Source organism: Paroedura picta, chromosome 8 (assembly GCF_049243985.1).
Source record: "Paroedura picta isolate Pp20150507F chromosome 8, Ppicta_v3.0, whole genome shotgun sequence".
Taxonomy (NCBI): Eukaryota; Metazoa; Chordata; class Lepidosauria; order Squamata; family Gekkonidae; genus Paroedura; species Paroedura picta.
In genome coordinates, this window is record NC_135376.1 from 39,646,576 (window position 1) to 39,664,835 (window position 18,260).

The window sequence follows — 18,260 nt, forward strand, 5'->3', positions numbered from 1 at the left end:
GGAAATCTCGCATCCATTAAGCAGACGAATAGGCATCTAATGAAGTATACGCACTGAAAGTTTATGCTGGAATAATTTTTGTTATAATTTATTTATTTATATACTGCCCTCCCCGAAGGTTAAAGAGTCAGTGAAGTCTTGTTCTATTAGTATTTAAGGTGCTACTTATTTTGTTATTACAACCTTCATGATTACCCATCTGGATTTTTGTTTTTACCTAGAAGTCCCAGCCAACTTATGGGGAGCATGTGGGGTTTTCAAGTTGGTTTGTAATTGTTTCTGTGTTGCAACCTTCCTTTGGGGCCTGATCTGCTTAGCTTTTGAGATCTTGTAGTGAAATAATGGCTTCTTGTTTCTTGCTCCTAAAACACTGGTTCGAGATCCAGGCCTGCAAATTCAGAGCAGGCCGCAAAGGATCTTTTTTCTTTCTGTGCAGTAGCAATTCGTTACTAAAACGAGTCTGTCTGGAATGACTGTAAACAAATCGTTTAGCAACCCGTTACCAAAAAAGAATACAAAGGCCGTTTGAAACTGGCATAAGGCAAAGTCATAGACCACAGGAAAGGAGGCACCCCTCATAGCTTCCAAAGTACCGCGCCCAGTACAAAGTACTACACCCAGCAGCCTTCGGTTTTTACTGGAAGTTCAGGCAAGAGGGGGAGAGAGAAGGGGGGGGGGACAGGGCCTCACGTGACCGCTGGTCCTCTGCGCTGGAGTCCCCCCGGGACCGCGTGGTTGGTTCCGCGCACCCTTCAGTTCCGGCCGGAGGTAGTGCTGGCGGCGCGGCCATGCGGTCGCTCACCGGGTTCCTGCTGGTTTGGGGGACAGCCACGGCGGGCCTTTACTGGTTGTCGGTGCGGCCTCCCGGAGAGCCGCGTGCGGGAAGTGGGTGAGTGGCTGTTTCGGGGCGCTCTACGGTTTAAAAGGCGAGGCTGGCGGAGGCCGGCGAACAGTTCACTTTCGACGAGGTTGGAGTCCGAGCTGGCCCGAGCCAGCCTCATGATTGTGGGGACGCGCGTGGATCGCGCGGGGGCTTCTCGTTTCTCTTTCGTGACTCACGAGAGAGAGAAGGTGCGCTGGGGCTCGGCTGAGGGCACCCGCGATCCTAAAAATACATCCCCGCCGAATCCCAGCGCTGCCCTTGACAAGGACGTGCGCTGAAATACTCTGTCGCAAGCAGAATCTGAAGTAAGTCTCCGTGATGCATGTAGGCTTTATTGCGAACCCCACTCCCGAGAAACTGATGAAGTTAGGTTGACAATTTAAGCAAAAGTGATTTGATGCCTCCTTCCGAGGATCGATAAATGGGCTCCCCAAAATGAGGTTTGGGCCACTTCAAAGGCCAACAGATTTCCTATGAAGTATCTATGGTTTTAGGATGCCTGGAGAGGCCTTTTTGTTTTTGCTCCTAACAACCCAATTAGTAAATAAAACTATTCTTGTGTGATCTGGGAGACACTTCTGGCTTATTTGAGTCTTCTTTTGGCTGCAGAAAGATTGTAGCATGTGACAACTACTGGCATCTGATAAGGCCCAAAAGCTCATCGTTTGATTAATTAAATAATATACAGCTCCAGGTACTTTGGTGCTTATTTCAAATAAATGGACCCATACACTTTTAATGGTGAACTTACTATGCCACAGTATTTAAATAAAGAACATTTTACATTTCTGAAGTGACCGTTTCAGGAAACAGCTTTCTTTCTGAAAGAAGTGTAAAAGAAACAACTGCAGAGATCTCAAAACAAAGGCCTGAGTGGTCTCAAAAAATTAAGATAGCATATTAAGAATGATTCACAATGGTTATTAGACACCTTAGTGTGGAGAATGTAATTGATCTGTTTTTCATTTCCTTTGACTTTAGGTTATATACATAACAGAACAGCTATTCAAAGTCCTGCTAAGTTTTAAACAGTTGTATATCCAGCAACCTGTCTTTGCTCCAAAATGAAAGCTAAGCAGTAGCCCAACTCACCCCTCAGGTACCAGATTCCACTGCAGTACTTGACTACAGTTCCTAACTCAACAACTGTTTTGTGTTAAGGCTGTATTTTTAAAAGATGAATAGCTGCTTGTTTAACCAAAATATTTTTGAGTGCTGAAAGTGAACCATTCAAACATTTTGTGGCCAGGCACTGATAGATTACAGAGTATTTCATTCATGAATTTTATAGAGCAATTCTGAGCTCTGTAAAAAAAATCTAGCCTAAAGTATAAGTTCCCTTTTGCATTATAATTCTTCCATGGAAAAAATCACTCTGCTTTAATGTATTTGATCTAATTAATGTATAGCACTTAATTTGTAACTTGCTGTTTTAATCTTATTAATGAGTACTTGACTAACTGGCATCTTTGCTGTTTTAGTAATATGTTGTACCTTTTCCCTTTATCCAAATGGCTCTGTGATAGCCACAAAATAAATACTAAGCTTCTGTTTTCTGCTTGGAACATATATAGCTAGCTTATTGAAATCAAGCAATGAATGAATGTGACTATGACTAAAGAAAGGACAGTAACAATATGAGGTGTGTGTAAAAGGGGCAGCAGGCAGGAGGGCGTGAGAGGGTGGGTGCGGCTCCCTTTGGCCCACAAAGCGGGCGAAAGGGAGTGAGGCTCCCTTTGGCCAGGCAAGCGTTGTCACCGCGGCGAGAGCACTTCCCAGGCTAAAGGGAAGCTCCCTCCCCCGCTAGTGGCGACAGGGCTCTGCGGTCCGCAGGGAGGCTGCAAATCCCCCCCCCCCCCGGCTCCCTTCCAGCAGGAGCATACCTGCAGGTCACAAAGCCCTGTCGCTGCCTCTCTCCTCGTGGGCAACAATGGAGGCCGCAGCCAAAAGGCTTCTAGCAGGCAAGGAGAGAGGGTGGGAGCTAGAGGAAGAGGGCCAATCAGAGTGGACTTGGACGGACAGGGCCCTGGACAGTCTCCTCCCATGAGGCTTTCCCAAATATATAAGGGAGCGAAATAGTGTTAAGGACCAGGAGGCTGTTTCCCAAATGTATAAAGAAGCAAAATATTGTTAAGGATTTTTAGGAGTAAGTAGCAAATACATTTCCTGAACTTTATGTTCTTTATGTTGGCAATATATATGGACTGAATTCAGTCTGCATTCAGGTCAGGAAGTCAGTCTGCCAAGTTGAGTGTTATTTTTTTAAAAGCTTTCCACTAGGATGAACAACTGTGCCAAATATTTGTTTCCAGTTTGTTAATTGCTACTTGTTTTTACTATGAATTCCATTATTGTTAAGGACTGTCACTGATCTTCCATCCTTCCAAGAGAAGGGAAACATAGATAAGAGCAACATGCTCTGACTGCATGGAATTTTCAAACTGATTGTAAGGCTTTCTGTGAACGAAACTCTGGAACACCGCTCCTGCAGCTGAAGCCAGGATTCCCTGTTACTGCCTATTTTTTACATCTGTAAAAATCAAGAGTGCAATTTCCTTCCTGTTCCTCCAGGGGAGCGTTATAATTAAATTGCTTTGCCAAACCTGGGGGAAATATTTTACACAAAACAAAGTAAAACTGGCCAGTTTGGCTTTCATTGACTTTATACTTTGTGTATCATCTGAAGCTTATCAAGTTCAAGTTTATTTAATACAGCACTGTAGCCAGATAAAACCATTGGTAATAAACACTGTGCAACAAAAATTACATTTTCTAAGAACTGATAAGAAAGTTCAGAATAGTTAAAATGATTGCCAGATACGTTTTTAAAATTGCATATTAAAATCCTGCTAAAACACCATTAATGAAGCTTTAGTTGTCTTTCATGTGTGCTATGCACATGCACACAATATTTGGCAACCTGCTTAATAATATGGGCTTTTCTGTTCCATAGGAGGAATCTAACTTTTCCCTTGTCTGAGCTGTTGGAAAGATCCCTAAGTAATGCCAGCTTAAACATTGCTAATATAATGCTGCCATTTGCTCTCATGCTGCCTGCAAGAGAACCAACTCTTCTTCAAACATACAGCCTGGTGTTCTGTTGAGCTCTGTTTTCTGTCAGTTTGGTTGATCCTAATTAAAAGGTATTACATAGATTTTTGTATGGAGATAGGTGAAGTGGTACAATAACAGTTGGTCTTCAGTTTCCAGAAATGTTAGTGTTCTCTTTAACTTCATTGTAGAATATTAGGTGTAAGCATATTAGATTTGTAGCAAGTGAGCAAGTGCTGTCCCACCTCCAAGACATATTTGTGTATTGTCATTTGAAAGCACATGTTGCAATAAACTTTTTAATCTTTTAAGGGACCCTAGCACTTTTTCTTGTCATGCCTTATTATTATCCATTGATCTGACTATAGAATAAAATTACTTCACTGGCAGCATATGATTTATTTACTTCTGAACTGATGGCCCTCTTTATTTATCAGGCTATTAAAATTCCCTTCAAACCTAGAGGAACTGCGAGAGCTTGCTGAATTTCTACAATACTATAACCGAGAACACCATGCATACGTGCTGCTGCTGTTCTGCAGTGCCTACCTATATAAACAGAGCTTTGCCATTCCTGGTTCAAGCTTTCTGGTATGTATACTATCTGCTAACCTTTAAACTGCTAACTTTGCAGCTTACCGTTGAATCAGACACATATCTACTTTTCTGTCCCTGCTGCTCTTAGGTCTGGAAGACCTTGCCCAATAATATTCTGAATTGCTCACCTACATATAATATGCCATTATTTTAATAGAATTGTTTGTAATTCTAAAATTATGCAAATTGTCTTCCACTGTATTTGGAAGATTATTTTTAAAAGGGCAGTGTCCTTTGTAAGCTCTAACTTGCATTATTATCCTGTTCTCTCCTTCCATGTAGTCAGGTTCAAACATAATCAGCAAGGCATTGTTGCAAGGCAGGGATCTCTTTATATCTGGTATTTAGCCAGACATAAAGGGAATAAACTCTGCATAAACACTTGTAAAAACCCATGTCAACTATTTTTCTTCAACTTTGGATCAAACCATTATGCAAACATGTATGAGCTGTAACTACATGCCTGCAACATGCTGAATACCTATTTAAGTAATAAGGGTTTACTAGATTAAGAAATAAAACAGAGAATTTTTGTCATTTGAAACTACTGCTAGCATTGGGATGTTGGATCCAGCAATCCATCAGTAGAGGGTACTGACGGTCAGGGATCTTCTCTGCTTTCCCCAGCAGCCATTTCCAGCTCCAGAAATGCTGGTTCCTGGCCACTGGACTTGCATGGAATAACAGATGTGTAGGTCAGTGGGCTGGGGAAAGAGGTAAAATCACCCTTGCCTCTTCTTCCAGAGCAGCCATCGCTTCCAACAGCAGAGTTCCACCGATACAAAAGGCAGGAGAGAAAGAACATGTATGATTTTGCTTCCTTCCCTCTCCCCACTGCAGCCCACATATGGCTATGTGGTCCCTACAACATGTGAAAGCCAGTTTGGTGTAGTGGTTAGGAGTGTGGACTTCTAATCTGGCAAGCCGGGTTCAATTCTGCACTCCCCCACATGCAGCCAGCTGGATGACCTTGGGTTCACCACAACACTGATAAAGCTGTTCTGACCAAGCAGTGATATCAGGGCTCTCTCAGCCCCACCCACCTCACAGGGTGTCTGTTGTGGGGAGAAGAAAGAGAAGGCGACTGTAAGCCGGTTTGAGACTCCTTTGGCAGCATATAAGAACCAACTCTTCTTCTTCCTCTTCTTCTTCTTCTTCTTCTTCAACTCATGGGAAATCACCTTTGGGAAGGGTTGTTTTTCAGTTTTGGAAGAATAATGATTTGTTTTGTTTATTTGCTTTATTCTATGTATGTATTCTTTATGTATGTATTTTTCCAACAGAGTAATACATAAAAAACTATTCATAAAGTCATTTTTAAAAGAAAAGGATTAGATACATAGTGCTTTTATATACATGATGCAGCCGCATTTAGAATACTGTATACAGTTACAGTCACCTCTTCTTCTAGATGCTATCATTGGTGCTGGAAAGGTGCAATAAAAACAATCGAGGTATTGTTTCATTTGCCCCATCCTGAGATACTAAACTCATTGGGGATTTATAGTTCAAAAAAAGATTTATAAAGTTCTGCATGATGTTGAGAAAGCATAACACTGTAACCCAGTAATTGGCAATAGATTGAGAACATAAGACACAGCACAGCTTTAGACACTGGTGCAGTTGTTAAAGTGTTGAACAAGGATTGGGGGAGACCTGCATTCAAATGCCTACCCTGCTGTTAAAATTGCTGGGTAACTGAGCCAGTTGCTCTCTCTGTTAGCATAAGGAGGGAAGGCCAAGTATGTCACCTTTTATTCTTTGGAAGAAGGGCAAGATAAAGATGTTACAAATACAACGCATAAACACAGCTTAAATGATTCTCAAGATCTGGTGATAGCTGTGGATTAGGAAGACTTTATAATGAGATGATCCAATTTCACAGGAGACGGCATGACAGTTGAGTGCCTCTGAATTCTACTGCTGCACAGCAGCTTTGATCTGCTGCCCAGACTGCAGGCTTCTCAGAAATATCTGGTTGATTGAAAAAACTGGATTTCCGCTCAGCCATCTGATCAAGCAGAATTGTTATGATTCATGGAGTCCTTTGTGCTTCCCCCGCAGTTTGTTATGGATTGGATCATTGTCTAGTTTTGTTCTAACAGAACATTCTTGCTGGGGCTCTCTTTGGACCATGGATGGGTCTCCTGCTGTGCTGTGCCTTGACTTCTGTGGGTGCTACCTGTTGCTATGGTCTATCTAACATCTTTGGAAAACAATTTGTCATCTACTACTTTCCTGATAAAGTAGCTATGCTTCAAAGAAAGGTAAGAAGGCCCTTCTCACTACTGGCTTTCAGCCACTATATGTCTTGACAATTGTCGCCTGCACTCAAAATGTTAACATTCGGGATCTGTAACTGGAAAATACCTTTTCAGGCAAATGCATAATTAGAGATTAATGTGATCATGATGTAAGTTGCCACAAGAGAGGAATTTAAGGGCTGCTTTGCCCCTCTTTGGCTAGTTCAGACCTATAGTAAAACACTGGGTACAGTCATTTGCAATCATGACAAGCAAATCAGTTACTTTCTTCCCCTATTTGTTTCAATTTTCTGACTAAATATACCATTTTATTTACTTGCAAATTAACAAATTCTGATGAAACAACCCTGCAGACTCTTAGTTTCACCATGGAGAATGAGATTTATTCAACTGGTCTTGGTCTCAAGCTGATAAACAACAATAAGGAATTCCTTTCTCCAGCTTTATCTGTCTTGGAACAAAACTAAATGTGACAGCAGCCATAGGTCCATCCTATGGCTGCTGATGCAATTTTAGAGTCTGTTGAAGGTTTTTTTTTAAATTGCTGCAAGGCTATAATCTGGTGTGGTATGTGATGACCCTAGGGACTTTGGGGCCCCTATCCCCCCCCCACCGCACAGTTTTTAAAGTGCTGAAACAGCCATGAGGCACTTTCTGCACCCAGAAGGACACTGGATAGGAAGGAGGGCACGAGCTGCTGTGCTGCATGCCGAATCTGGATTGAGGCAACACCGCCATTTAAAAGAACTACAACTGCTTCTAAAGTAGCATCTGCATGTGACTACTATCATGGTTTGGTTTTTACTGCTGCTAGCAGACCACTAATACAAATACAGTCTGCAGTCAGACCATTTGCTCAAATTCAGATTCAGCTCTTTTATGAAGGTGTAGGGGGAAAGCTTTGGAAATCTAATTTCTTAGAGATTTTGCTTGATAGTACTATAAGGGGGGGTCTTATTTCCTTTAGTCTTTCTTTTTCAGTGTATCGCATATGCATTGTTTATAGGCGGTATTCAGGTGTAATACATGATGTTCTGTTTGACCATTTCCGCACTGGGAACTTCACTGCCCCAGTTCCCATGCAGGAGCACAAATTGGGGGTGGATGAGCTGCACCAGACCAAATGCTCCCCCGTGTGGGTGCAGGAATAGGTGGGGCAACCTGCCACGACTAAACCTCCAGTGCATAAACAGTCTTTGTGATGACAAAATGACAGGAAACCTTTGGCTTCATCACCATTTTTTCTTCTTTTCCCTATACATTGGGATTCTGAACCAGGGTTAGAATTCTTATTTGTAGGTTAAACACTCAATTCATTGCAAGGAACTGTGTTTTCTCCCAAGCAAGGAAGTCATCAATCTTGTCTCCATATGTGAAACCACAGCTTGGCTGATTGTTCATGAAGCCTGAATGCAAACATAGTTTAACCTTCAAATTGGGAGTTTCTATTTCTAGTGAAGCCATATTAAAAGTTCCTTAAATACAATATAGAATATTGGTGGTAATAAAAAGGTTATTAAAACTTGAAAAATAAAACTGGGAAGCAGTTTAGCTGAATCTGGCTTTCTTTGGTTTGTACAGGTGGAAGAGAACAGAAGTTCCTTGTTTTTCTTCTTGTTGTTTCTGAGGCTATTCCCTATGTCCCCAAATTGGTTTCTGAATCTCTCATCTCCCATCCTGAATATCCCTGTGACTCAGTTTTTCTTCTCTGTTTTCATAGGTAAGACAAGAGGGGGCAAAATGGGGCTGAGTGTAAAAATATTAGCCAGACAATGCTAATGTCTTTCCCTTCCCTTGTGTTAGCCATGGCATGATAGTACATGCTTGGCCATCTGCATCCACTTCCAGTGTACAGGTTTGATAAGAGTACCTTCTAGCCATACAGTGGAATCTACTTGGTGTTGCTGCCACCATGCTTCACTGTGGGAATGGTGTTCTCAGGGTGATATTGTGCCAACAAATGCAGAGAGTTACATAATTTGCACTGATACACTGTGGGTCCCAATTTGTAGGGTTACAGGCAAGACAATTCCTTCCCATAAATTCAGTTGGGGAGCAGGCTGGTTCAGTCTTCTGGCAGAGGCCCAACTCTTGATGCACACACACACACACACACACACACACACACACACAAACCCTTTCTAGCCTTTTCCTTTGGAAAACAGATCCTTGGAGCTGCTAGGTCAAAAGCACAGGTCCTTTACTTTCTGCTGACCTACTGAAGTTTTGAATTGCCTATTTTGTCCCATGATTCCTAAATATGCCTCGCTGGCACCCGCACATTCAAGCCCTTCTCACCTTATCCATTGTAGAGTTCAGCCATAAATAATTTTCAGACTTTTTTATTTCAGTCATTGTGTAGGCAGGCAGACCTCCTTAACACAGGTCCATAATGAATGTGGTAGGTGCAAGAAGTTTCTAATGCAAGTATTCCCCTCCCTCTTATTCTTGCAGGTCTCATGCCATATAACTTCATCTGTGTCCAGACGGGTTCAATCCTTTCACAGATCACCTCCCTTGATGCCATTTTCTCCTGGACTACTTTACTCAAAATGCTGGCTATAGCCATGGTGGCATTAATTCCTGGGACTGTCATTAAGAAATTCAGTCAAAAGCATCTGAAGGTCAGAAATGATGAGAATGCTTATGTGCTCAATGGGCGGAAGCACAATTGAATAGGCTGAGCACAAGACAAATACTGGGAGTCTGCTTTCGGGGAAGATGCAATTTTTTTCTACTGATTTTTTTTCCATTTTTTTTCTGATCATCTAACACAAGCTTGGATGTTTTCTCTCAAGAACTGGCAGACAGCAATTATTCTTAAATGCTGTCTTAAAAAACAGAAAGAGCCTGATAAGCCTCATTTTTCTTAGGTGCTTGTGACTTTTCCATTGTGTTCTGCAACCAGGAAGCTATTACGGAGAATGGGAAATCATTTGAGACACAAAGAGGCTGCAAGTCTTGAGGAATTATGAACGGCACTTGGAAGTGTTGGTGTGTCTTACAGCTGCTGTCTGCATGGAGGGTACCTCTCATGACAGAGAATGTGTGTACAGATTAACAGTACAGACATTTACTTGTTCCTTTTCTAATGGAGATATATGAATAATGAATTTGACTGTGGTGCATCATTTTCTTCCTCATACCTTAAGTATTCCAGAACTTAATATGCAGGGGAGAGGACTGGAGAGATTGGTAAGATAAGGCACACTGGGAAAATATATTGTGCCAACAAATGCAGAGAGCCAGTTTGGTGTAGTGGTTAGGAGTGCGGACTTCTAATCTGGCATGCCGGGTTCGATTCTGCGCTCCCCCACATGCAACCAGCTGGGTGACCTTGGGCTCACCACAGCACTGAGAAAGCTGTTCTGATCAAGCAGTAATATCAGGGCTCTCTCAGCCTCATCCACCCCACAAGGTGTCTGTTGTGGGGAGAGGAAAGGGAAGGCGACTGTAAGCCACTTTGAGCCTCCTTCGGTTAGGGAAAAGCAACATATAAGAACCAACTCTTCTTCTTCATTTGCCTAATAGGGAGCCAGCAGTTGAGTAGCACCACCACTACCTCTATGTTTCTATCCTCTTATGTGGCTAGGGGAAGCTGGTTTTTCTGAACTCTACCAACTGCATAAAATCTTTTTCCTACATGCGATTCTAACTGAAGAGGCACTCGTATGAGGAGGGCAAAGGGACTATAGATCCTATTAAAGATTCAGCCTTTGTAACTGTGAGGAAGACCATACACTTGTTTTTCTATGTCAATGAGGATCCCGTGAAATTCTGTTATAAAGTTTTGACAGTGCCGAAAGTGGAGCTATGTGAAAAACAAAGATTTTTCTTCCTGTCATGTTATACTGGGCACAGAAGTATAATAGCAGATTTGACTTCCCTGATCCTTGAAGAAGTGGCATGGTGGGCTGAGATGTTGTTGTTTCAGTGGAGGAATCCATTGCGTGAGATATAAGAATATCTTTGGACCCATTTTCACATGTAAGATCTCTGCCTTTTATTACAGTATTTTGCTCCAGTCTATTCAAGACTTACCTTAATTTTCATTGTGGAAATTTAAGTAATTATGTGTTTCCTTTATAAAATACCTCTTCCCTGTAGGAAAGCATTCCTCTTTTTACTATTGAGGGAGCTGTGTGGGGAAATATTGTCATCTGTCCTCCCATCTGCAGCATGATTTGGTGCAAATTCCATTTTATCACCTTAGTGAATTTGGGCAGTATTTCAAGAATTTCAGTTTCAGTTGTCTTGCTTCCTGTGGGAAACTTATTTAGGTTACCTGTCTATAGAACTTGGAGCTTTGGTACCATATGGTAGGTGGAACATCAAGGACTCCTCTGATAATTATACTTCTGACTTGGAACAAAGGAAAGACGAAAGAAAATGCCTGTGGTATGAATTAAGCAATAATTGTGTCCTAATTAAGTGCCTTATGTATTATGGAAACTGCTCTTACAAAATAAATGGATGTGAAACTTAGTATGAAGTGTTGTCTGTGTAGAGAAGTGGGTAGTCAAACTGTGGCCCTCCAGATGTCCATGAACTACAATTCCCATGAGCCCCTGCCAGCAAATGGTAAAGGAAGCTTAGTATACATATACTAGGGTTGCCAGCTCTGGAGTGGGAAATGTCTGGAGATTCTGGGGGTAGAGTTTTGGGAGAAGGACTTTCCGTGAGGTATGCCTTCCAATGCATCCATTTGCTCCTTTCCAGCATTAGAATGGTCCAAAACCACAAAATACATAGAGAGCAAAAACTAGAATGTGGTATGACATCCAACTTAAAGGAGACAAAAAACATATCAGGATAACTTTGATTTCACCTTGATCATCACTTTGTGATGTCATTTTCATCATTCTGTTACCATCTCCCAGATATGATTAACTATAAAAGTTCTGTTTTTATGGAAAAGGAACCCTCTTCTGAAAATGCAGAGTTACAGCCAACAGCACATGTAATTTAATACAATCCACTTGCTTCCATCTGTAGTGTTATATACAAATTACTACAAACAAGCATGAGGTACACTGGCTTTTATTCCATGCATCTGTTTGTTTGGATAGTCTTGTTCCAAATTGTTACACACTGTCCAGTACAAAAACAAATCAAGTTTACCTCAGGAAGCCTCAGAGTAGGGAGAAAAGACATCATAGGAGATGGAATGATCATTTGACATATAAAACCATTAATCCCCAACAATGATTAGCCACCACACTGATTGTGCCATAGCTGGTCCCAGTAATTAAGAGGGCATCATATGAGTAATGAGGACAGCCCAAAGAAGCCACTTGCCTCCAGAGACATCACCTCCGGTTTGCACTGCATGCCCCAGATTGTTGTGCAGCTAATGGCAGGCCCACAATCAGCCAGTTATATTACTTTAATGCCCTTACATGGAACAGTCAACACACAGCAAGGTTCACCATTGATAACTGCACACAGGAAATACTGTCTAATAATTTGAACTATTTGGTTTATGGCTTTCATTTAAAAAGCAGAGATTCCTTTAAGTTGAGTCTAAACTCTCCAGAAAAAGTCATCTATTCTTCTCAAGACCCTAAGATGCTATCGGAATGTCGAAAACCGATCTACAACAAAACTGTGCCTTTTTATTGTCGTGCTAAACGTTTCTTGTGCTGCTTGAACACAAACTCAAGATAAAGGTGTAGAAGAAGTATACCTACCATTTTCTGTCAGTATAGGCCCTTTTTCCTAAGGGATAGGAGACAGACAATGTATTATTTGTGTCTCAGTATTAGCTTTACTAAATTCCATAGTTTTTACAATGCATCTTTATTTAATGCTTTGGACTGTTGTTCCCAGATAATAAGAAAATAAGTGCCTTTTATTGAACCTTCACAACAATGCAGGCTTTTTAAAAAGCCCCAAGTCACACAAATACCTGAGAGTCTGTTTCTACTTTTAAAAGTGTTAAGCCCTCACACCTAGAGAAAATGAAGATTGTATACTAGAAGCCAAGAAGAAGAGAACAACCCAAATTTATGTGCCTTCTAAACCAATACAATTTCAGAGCCAAACTCATCACCCTTCATCTTCTAACACTAGTATTATGGTCCTATTTAGACACTGAACAGCTACAATGTTGTTGTAATAGTCCCAATTGTGCTCCCAGGATAAACTATCTCAGTAATAAGAAACATTTACACAAATTGCTCTACCCCTCCAATGACATGGACTGGGTACCAAGAAACTCACAATGTAAAAATACTGCAGCATATGGCAAGTAGGTCTAATGTATTAAAGCGGGAAGAGGAGACTTCACCACAGAAATGCCATTTTCAGCAGAATCCGTAGCAGACATACTGTAAGGCCAAGTTCCTGATTTAACTCACTGAACGATACTATTTTATCCAGTGTGCTAAAATTGCCTTGATTTGCCTCCTATTAGAATCCTCTACAACCATCAAGATTAGAACTCTTCTAGTCTAGATTTATATATAAAAAACATTTGTTTATTTAAGGATGCATCACTGTAGAAGGCTGATGACAAGGGCTATTAACATCACAGGAGGAAAATTAAATGGCTGGTTAGTAGCCTCAAAACTATTTAAAATCTCAGTTCCATTTTTAATTATTTTTTTAACTTGCCTGTTCAACCTATTTAAAAATATTGAAAAGATTTCTATTTGTACTCCATGGCATAATTTACATATTAAATTATTTGGAAAGTTCTTAAGCTTAATTTAGAATGTGAATTAGTGAGACTCGCAAACAAGCTGACATCTTAGTTATGACACCATGTTCTTTGATCAACAGGTTCACTAGCTTTGTTAGTATAATGTCCTGAGCTCGTTGGGGATGTTACAAGGTAAAAAACTGTTGTTGTTTTTTTAAAATTCAGAAGAAAATGCAGAGCATTTGGGGGGGGAGGTGAGATACTTACAAATATTCCTTTCAAAGTATTGTTATATCATACAGCATATCAACTGCAGATGCAGAATGCACACAAATATCAAAAAGTTACCAACCTCTGTAGCTTCCTTTTTGGTATGTGTGCACATTAAATTCATTAAATCAACATGTTTTCAGTAGCTGTAGAGGCTTACTGTGAGGACAGGTTGTACTTAAATGACAGAGCACACATGTAATGCATTATACTCCAGGCTCAATTCCTCCTTTACTCAAAACTCTGGATAACTACCACCAAAGCTGGCAATTCCACATTAGCTGTAAAATTCTTTAGAAGCAGGAAAGGATATTTTGCTATGAAAGAAAAAGACATTTGGGGAAATCACTATTAAATTAACAAGGACAACCCTTTGCTTTGATGTATTTTAAAAAGTTCCTAGAAATTATATTCAATTAGCTACCTGTGGGCTGTTAAACTGGAATTAGTATGCCACCGGGAGACTTCACTGTCAAGTAATTACTATTCACCAAAGGCAATTAGTAAACCAGAGATTTCTAGATTTGCACAGAAATATGTCATCCAGTTCCATAAAACTATATTCAGAAATCATCCCTCACAACAAAATATTTATTTAAAAACACAAATATGAAGAATAAAGCAGCACTATTTTCAAAACAAGGCAAATAAAAGTGGAGTATCAGTCCGGTTGCAAGAGCTTGGATCATGCCAAGTAGCCTTCTGAAAAGAAGCATCACATTGCCTGTGAGCTAAATGTCTAGCCTGCTGGCAGGTGGTCACAAGTAGTGCTGTCAGCTGTAGATTGTCATATGACAAGAGATTTGGGGGCAGTGCCCAGGGAGTAGGGAGAGGGAGTTTAGCGGGGATCTGATGTCAATCTAGGACTCAATTTCAACCGGCCAAACTGCTATTTCCTCCAAAGGAACTGATCTCTAATCTGATGATCAGCTGTAATTCCAGGAGAATTTTGGGCCTCACCATGAGGTTGGCCACCCTACCTCCAAGGCCAGAAACAGGGTTGAAACAGGTTGAGATGGTAAAGGAAACTCTGGAAAATTTAATGGCCATGAAATTCACTCTGTTTCTCAAAAACTGTATATTTTTATGAACACTAAAAAGGAAAAATAAAATATGAACTTGTTCAGTATTGTTGCAGGGGAGATTCTTGCTTCTTATGCTAGAGAGGATGAAAGTATCCTGGGAGGTATTTGCAAGTGGGTCCCATTTTATTTTGAGATCCACTGGCTTAACTCATATTACCCATGGAATGAAAACAAACAATCATCAATGAGATTCCCAAAGTAAGTGGATTATTCACAAACATGAGAGGCATGAGCTGCCAGAGTCAACATCACTGAGTGGGTCGAGTTCTATTCTGCCTTCTATAAACATGCTAAGCTGTAGCTAGTAGCATTCCTGGCCTTAGCAAATAGTGTGTCATTTCAGAAGAACATGACTAATTTATGTTGTTCTCTGCCACACCAAGTGTGATGGGCAACAGCAAGGAGCCTAAAGCACGTCAAGATGTACAATCTGCATCCTGTCCATTTTATGCTCCATGCACATGCTTGCTTGTGCTCACCTACTCCCTGCCTTATAGCATGATATATACGGTAAGAAATTAGATCCCATCAAGCAAGAAACAATTTGGCTCCTGCTCCTCCTCCAATTAGGAGTCATGAGGCAATGGGGCAGGGGCCAATAAATCGTGCTACAATAAGCTCTGCCAATAATCTAAAGCAATCACAATAAATAACAATGACATAACTTAAGATCCATGTAGTCCAGCTACAATGTTTTTAAAAAATATATGGAATAATTTAACGCATACAATACTGTTCTCAGAATTTCCCTTCATTTTGCCAGTAGGCTATACATTAAAAAATCAAATCATATGTAAACAAACAGCAGCACATCATACAAGTTGTCCTTGCCCTTCATTTGGGGTGTGGAGGTGTGACACCTAATCACTATCTTAAAGATGCGTCCCATTATGTAACAAGCATACATTCCACACAAGCCTCCTTCCTTCCCTAGATGTAGTCATTACAGACCATGCTATGGGTGTAAAACAGGTAAGAACACTAGCAGCACTTTGCTTATAAAACCAGATTCAGTGTTCTTTTGGGAGGAGGTATACTCTTGTGGACATCTCAATGAAAAGGGTCATAATTACACGCCCAAAATTATTAGAATGAATGAGGTAATGCAGAGGGAAGGTAGAAAAGGTAACAGCCTTGGGTCCTGTCCAGTCCAGAAACCATCACTATGGAAATATGGCTTAGGTTCTCTCACACACAAAATGAAGGGCATTCTCCACTCATCTCTGTATTCCAAATAGCCCTAAGTTGCCAGTAAGAGAACAGCACTAATAAAAGGGGAGGGTGGGGTGACCAGTAGTGTCATTCAAACAAGGCTGTTCCCCTGACTTCACCCAAGTACAATCTTCCCTTAATGTATATTGGCAATTGTCAAGTGAAGCAGGAACAGCTCCAATCTCTTCCTCCAGGATATTCCTCATGATGTGCAGAATGTGCTTTTTCCATGGTGTGAAAGTTCTCATTCAACGTTAATTTGATCGATTTGTTTTTAATTGAAGGAACCAAACAAAAAGGCAAGTTCGAGAGGAGACGAAGATAACCAAGTAACATCTTCATTTCTGTTGGTTCACCAGCCAGCTATTCCCTGCTGCATCATCTGATCCACAGGAGCAGAATGGTGGGAAGTGCTAGAGGGAAACCAAGCTGGGATATAGCTGTAGGGTGTCACAACAACCAAAGGCTGATTTACAAACACAATTAGCCCCCTGTTCTCACATGCCAGGTATGCAGTGACTGGATATACCTTGCTACCTACCATTTCCAGGAAGGTGAACAATTTCTTTAAAGGAAACAGCTTATGCTGTTCTTCTTTGTTGACTGGTTACCTCCCCCACTGCTTCATTGGATATAACCTATGTCATTGAGCTCACTTCCTTTATTTCCTGTTCCTTCCGGGCCTTGTGGATTGGTCCCATGACAAAACAGCAGCATCACATCCTATCCACGCATGCAGTCTAAGACTATCATCTTAAGTTTTCTTTTGCAACAAATTTTGTCTATGATACAATTCACTCTTTAGAGTAAAAAGTGTTAAAATGCCAAAAATATGGTACAGTAGCTCAATTATTAATAAAATACATCCCTGCCATTCTTGATTGAAATGCTCACAGAAAAACCAATTCATCAGAACATTTCTCCAAAGTTTCAAGTTATTGCAGATCATTTTGGTGATGGGGTGGAGAAGCAGTTTCTCAGAGAAGAAATGGAAAGAGGATTCTTGGGGGAATCAAAATGCCAGCTGATAAAACGACTGAGGAAGAGAGGTCGTCATTACCAGGTTGCAGAACTGCCAGCTTTACTGGTCCTCACAGTTGCATCAGAGCACTCCCCATCGGAAGAATCACCACCAGAATCTCCAAAGTCTCCAGGATTCTGCAACACAAAGTGCACAGAACAATTTTCAAAATTAATTTTGGACGCTTCTGGTCAGGATTTTCACCTGCATCAGACAAAAACAGCACTTTCTCAATGTATAATGAAAGATAAGAGCCACCATGTCCCCTTTTTTCCCCTGGAGCAGACTATAAAACTTTCCTGAAAGGACTCAGGTAGATGACACACTGTTTTTCAACAGACAAAGTATTAGTTTCTGGTCAACATCAATTGTATCATCTGGCAGGGGCTCATGGGAATTGTAATCCATGGACATCTGGAGGACCACAGGTTGACTACCCCTGATCCAGATTTCCTGTTACTGAAGGGACCCTCCAATACAATTTTGTTTCAGTTCTAACTCTTGCCTGCTAGTTTGCAACAGATTCAACTCTGCATAGTAGAAGAAAAATTTAGTCTAAAAGCACCTTTAAGACCAGGGGTAGTCAAACTGCGGCCCTCCAGATGTCCATGGACTACAATTCCCAGGAGCCCCCTGCCAGCATTTGCTGGCAGGGGGCTCCTGGGAATTGTAGTCCATGGACATCTGGAGGGCCGCAGTTTGACTACCCCTGTTTAAGACCAATAAAGATTTCTGCATAGTAGAATTAAGCTTCAGATCAGCTCCCATTTAAGTCACAATATAGAGTTCCTGGGACTATAAAAAGGAAGCCACATTTAAAAAATTTTTTTCTGGATTTGAAAAACTATCATGTCTGGAGGGAGTTAGAGTTGACTCTTCTATCATCAACTTTGGGAGGTGAACAAATTTTGCAAGATCTCTTGACTTCTTCATGTGGATCAGAGATCTGTTACATTCATGGTATTTCCTTGCGTCTTCTGGAGCAAAAAGGATATCCCTATTGCATCATGTTCAACAGCACACTTGTATTCTTTATCCACTGCAGAGGACAGAAGACTCAGAACAAACTCACTGCAGAGTCTTGGGTGCCCCAGTTAATAGGGATGGGAACGAACCATGTGATAAGCCAAAATTCGTGCCAGATTCTGGCCGGATCAGGCCTTGGGAGGTGATATTCAGCACACACATGGTTTTTGAGAAAACCCAAGCTCTTGAATGCAGCTCAGAAAATGAA

General features: G+C 41.0%; 2 protein-coding genes across 9 annotated transcripts in view; one reads left to right on the top strand and one right to left on the bottom strand.

Moving 5' to 3' along the window:
• The first annotated feature begins 723 nt into the window (after positions 1 to 723).
• TMEM41A (transmembrane protein 41A) lies at positions 724 to 11,280 on the top strand. The gene is made up of 5 exons (XM_077349199.1): positions 724 to 889; positions 4,372 to 4,525; positions 6,637 to 6,798; positions 8,377 to 8,515; positions 9,250 to 11,280. Exons 1-5 carry the CDS (start codon positions 789 to 791, stop codon positions 9,468 to 9,470), a joined length of 777 nt encoding a protein of 258 aa, XP_077205314.1. The 5' UTR covers positions 724 to 788; the 3' UTR covers positions 9,471 to 11,280.
• Positions 6,636 to 18,260, bottom strand: part of MAP3K13 (mitogen-activated protein kinase kinase kinase 13) — a 46,103-nt gene continuing 34,478 nt past the window's right edge. For all 8 annotated transcript variants that reach the window (XM_077349187.1, XM_077349183.1, XM_077349184.1 and 5 more), the window contains one exon: positions 6,636 to 17,163. In XM_077349187.1, coding sequence (XP_077205302.1) covers positions 17,062 to 17,163 — 102 coding nt within the window. In that variant the 3' untranslated portion in view covers positions 6,636 to 17,061. The remainder of the gene's footprint in view (positions 17,164 to 18,260) is intronic.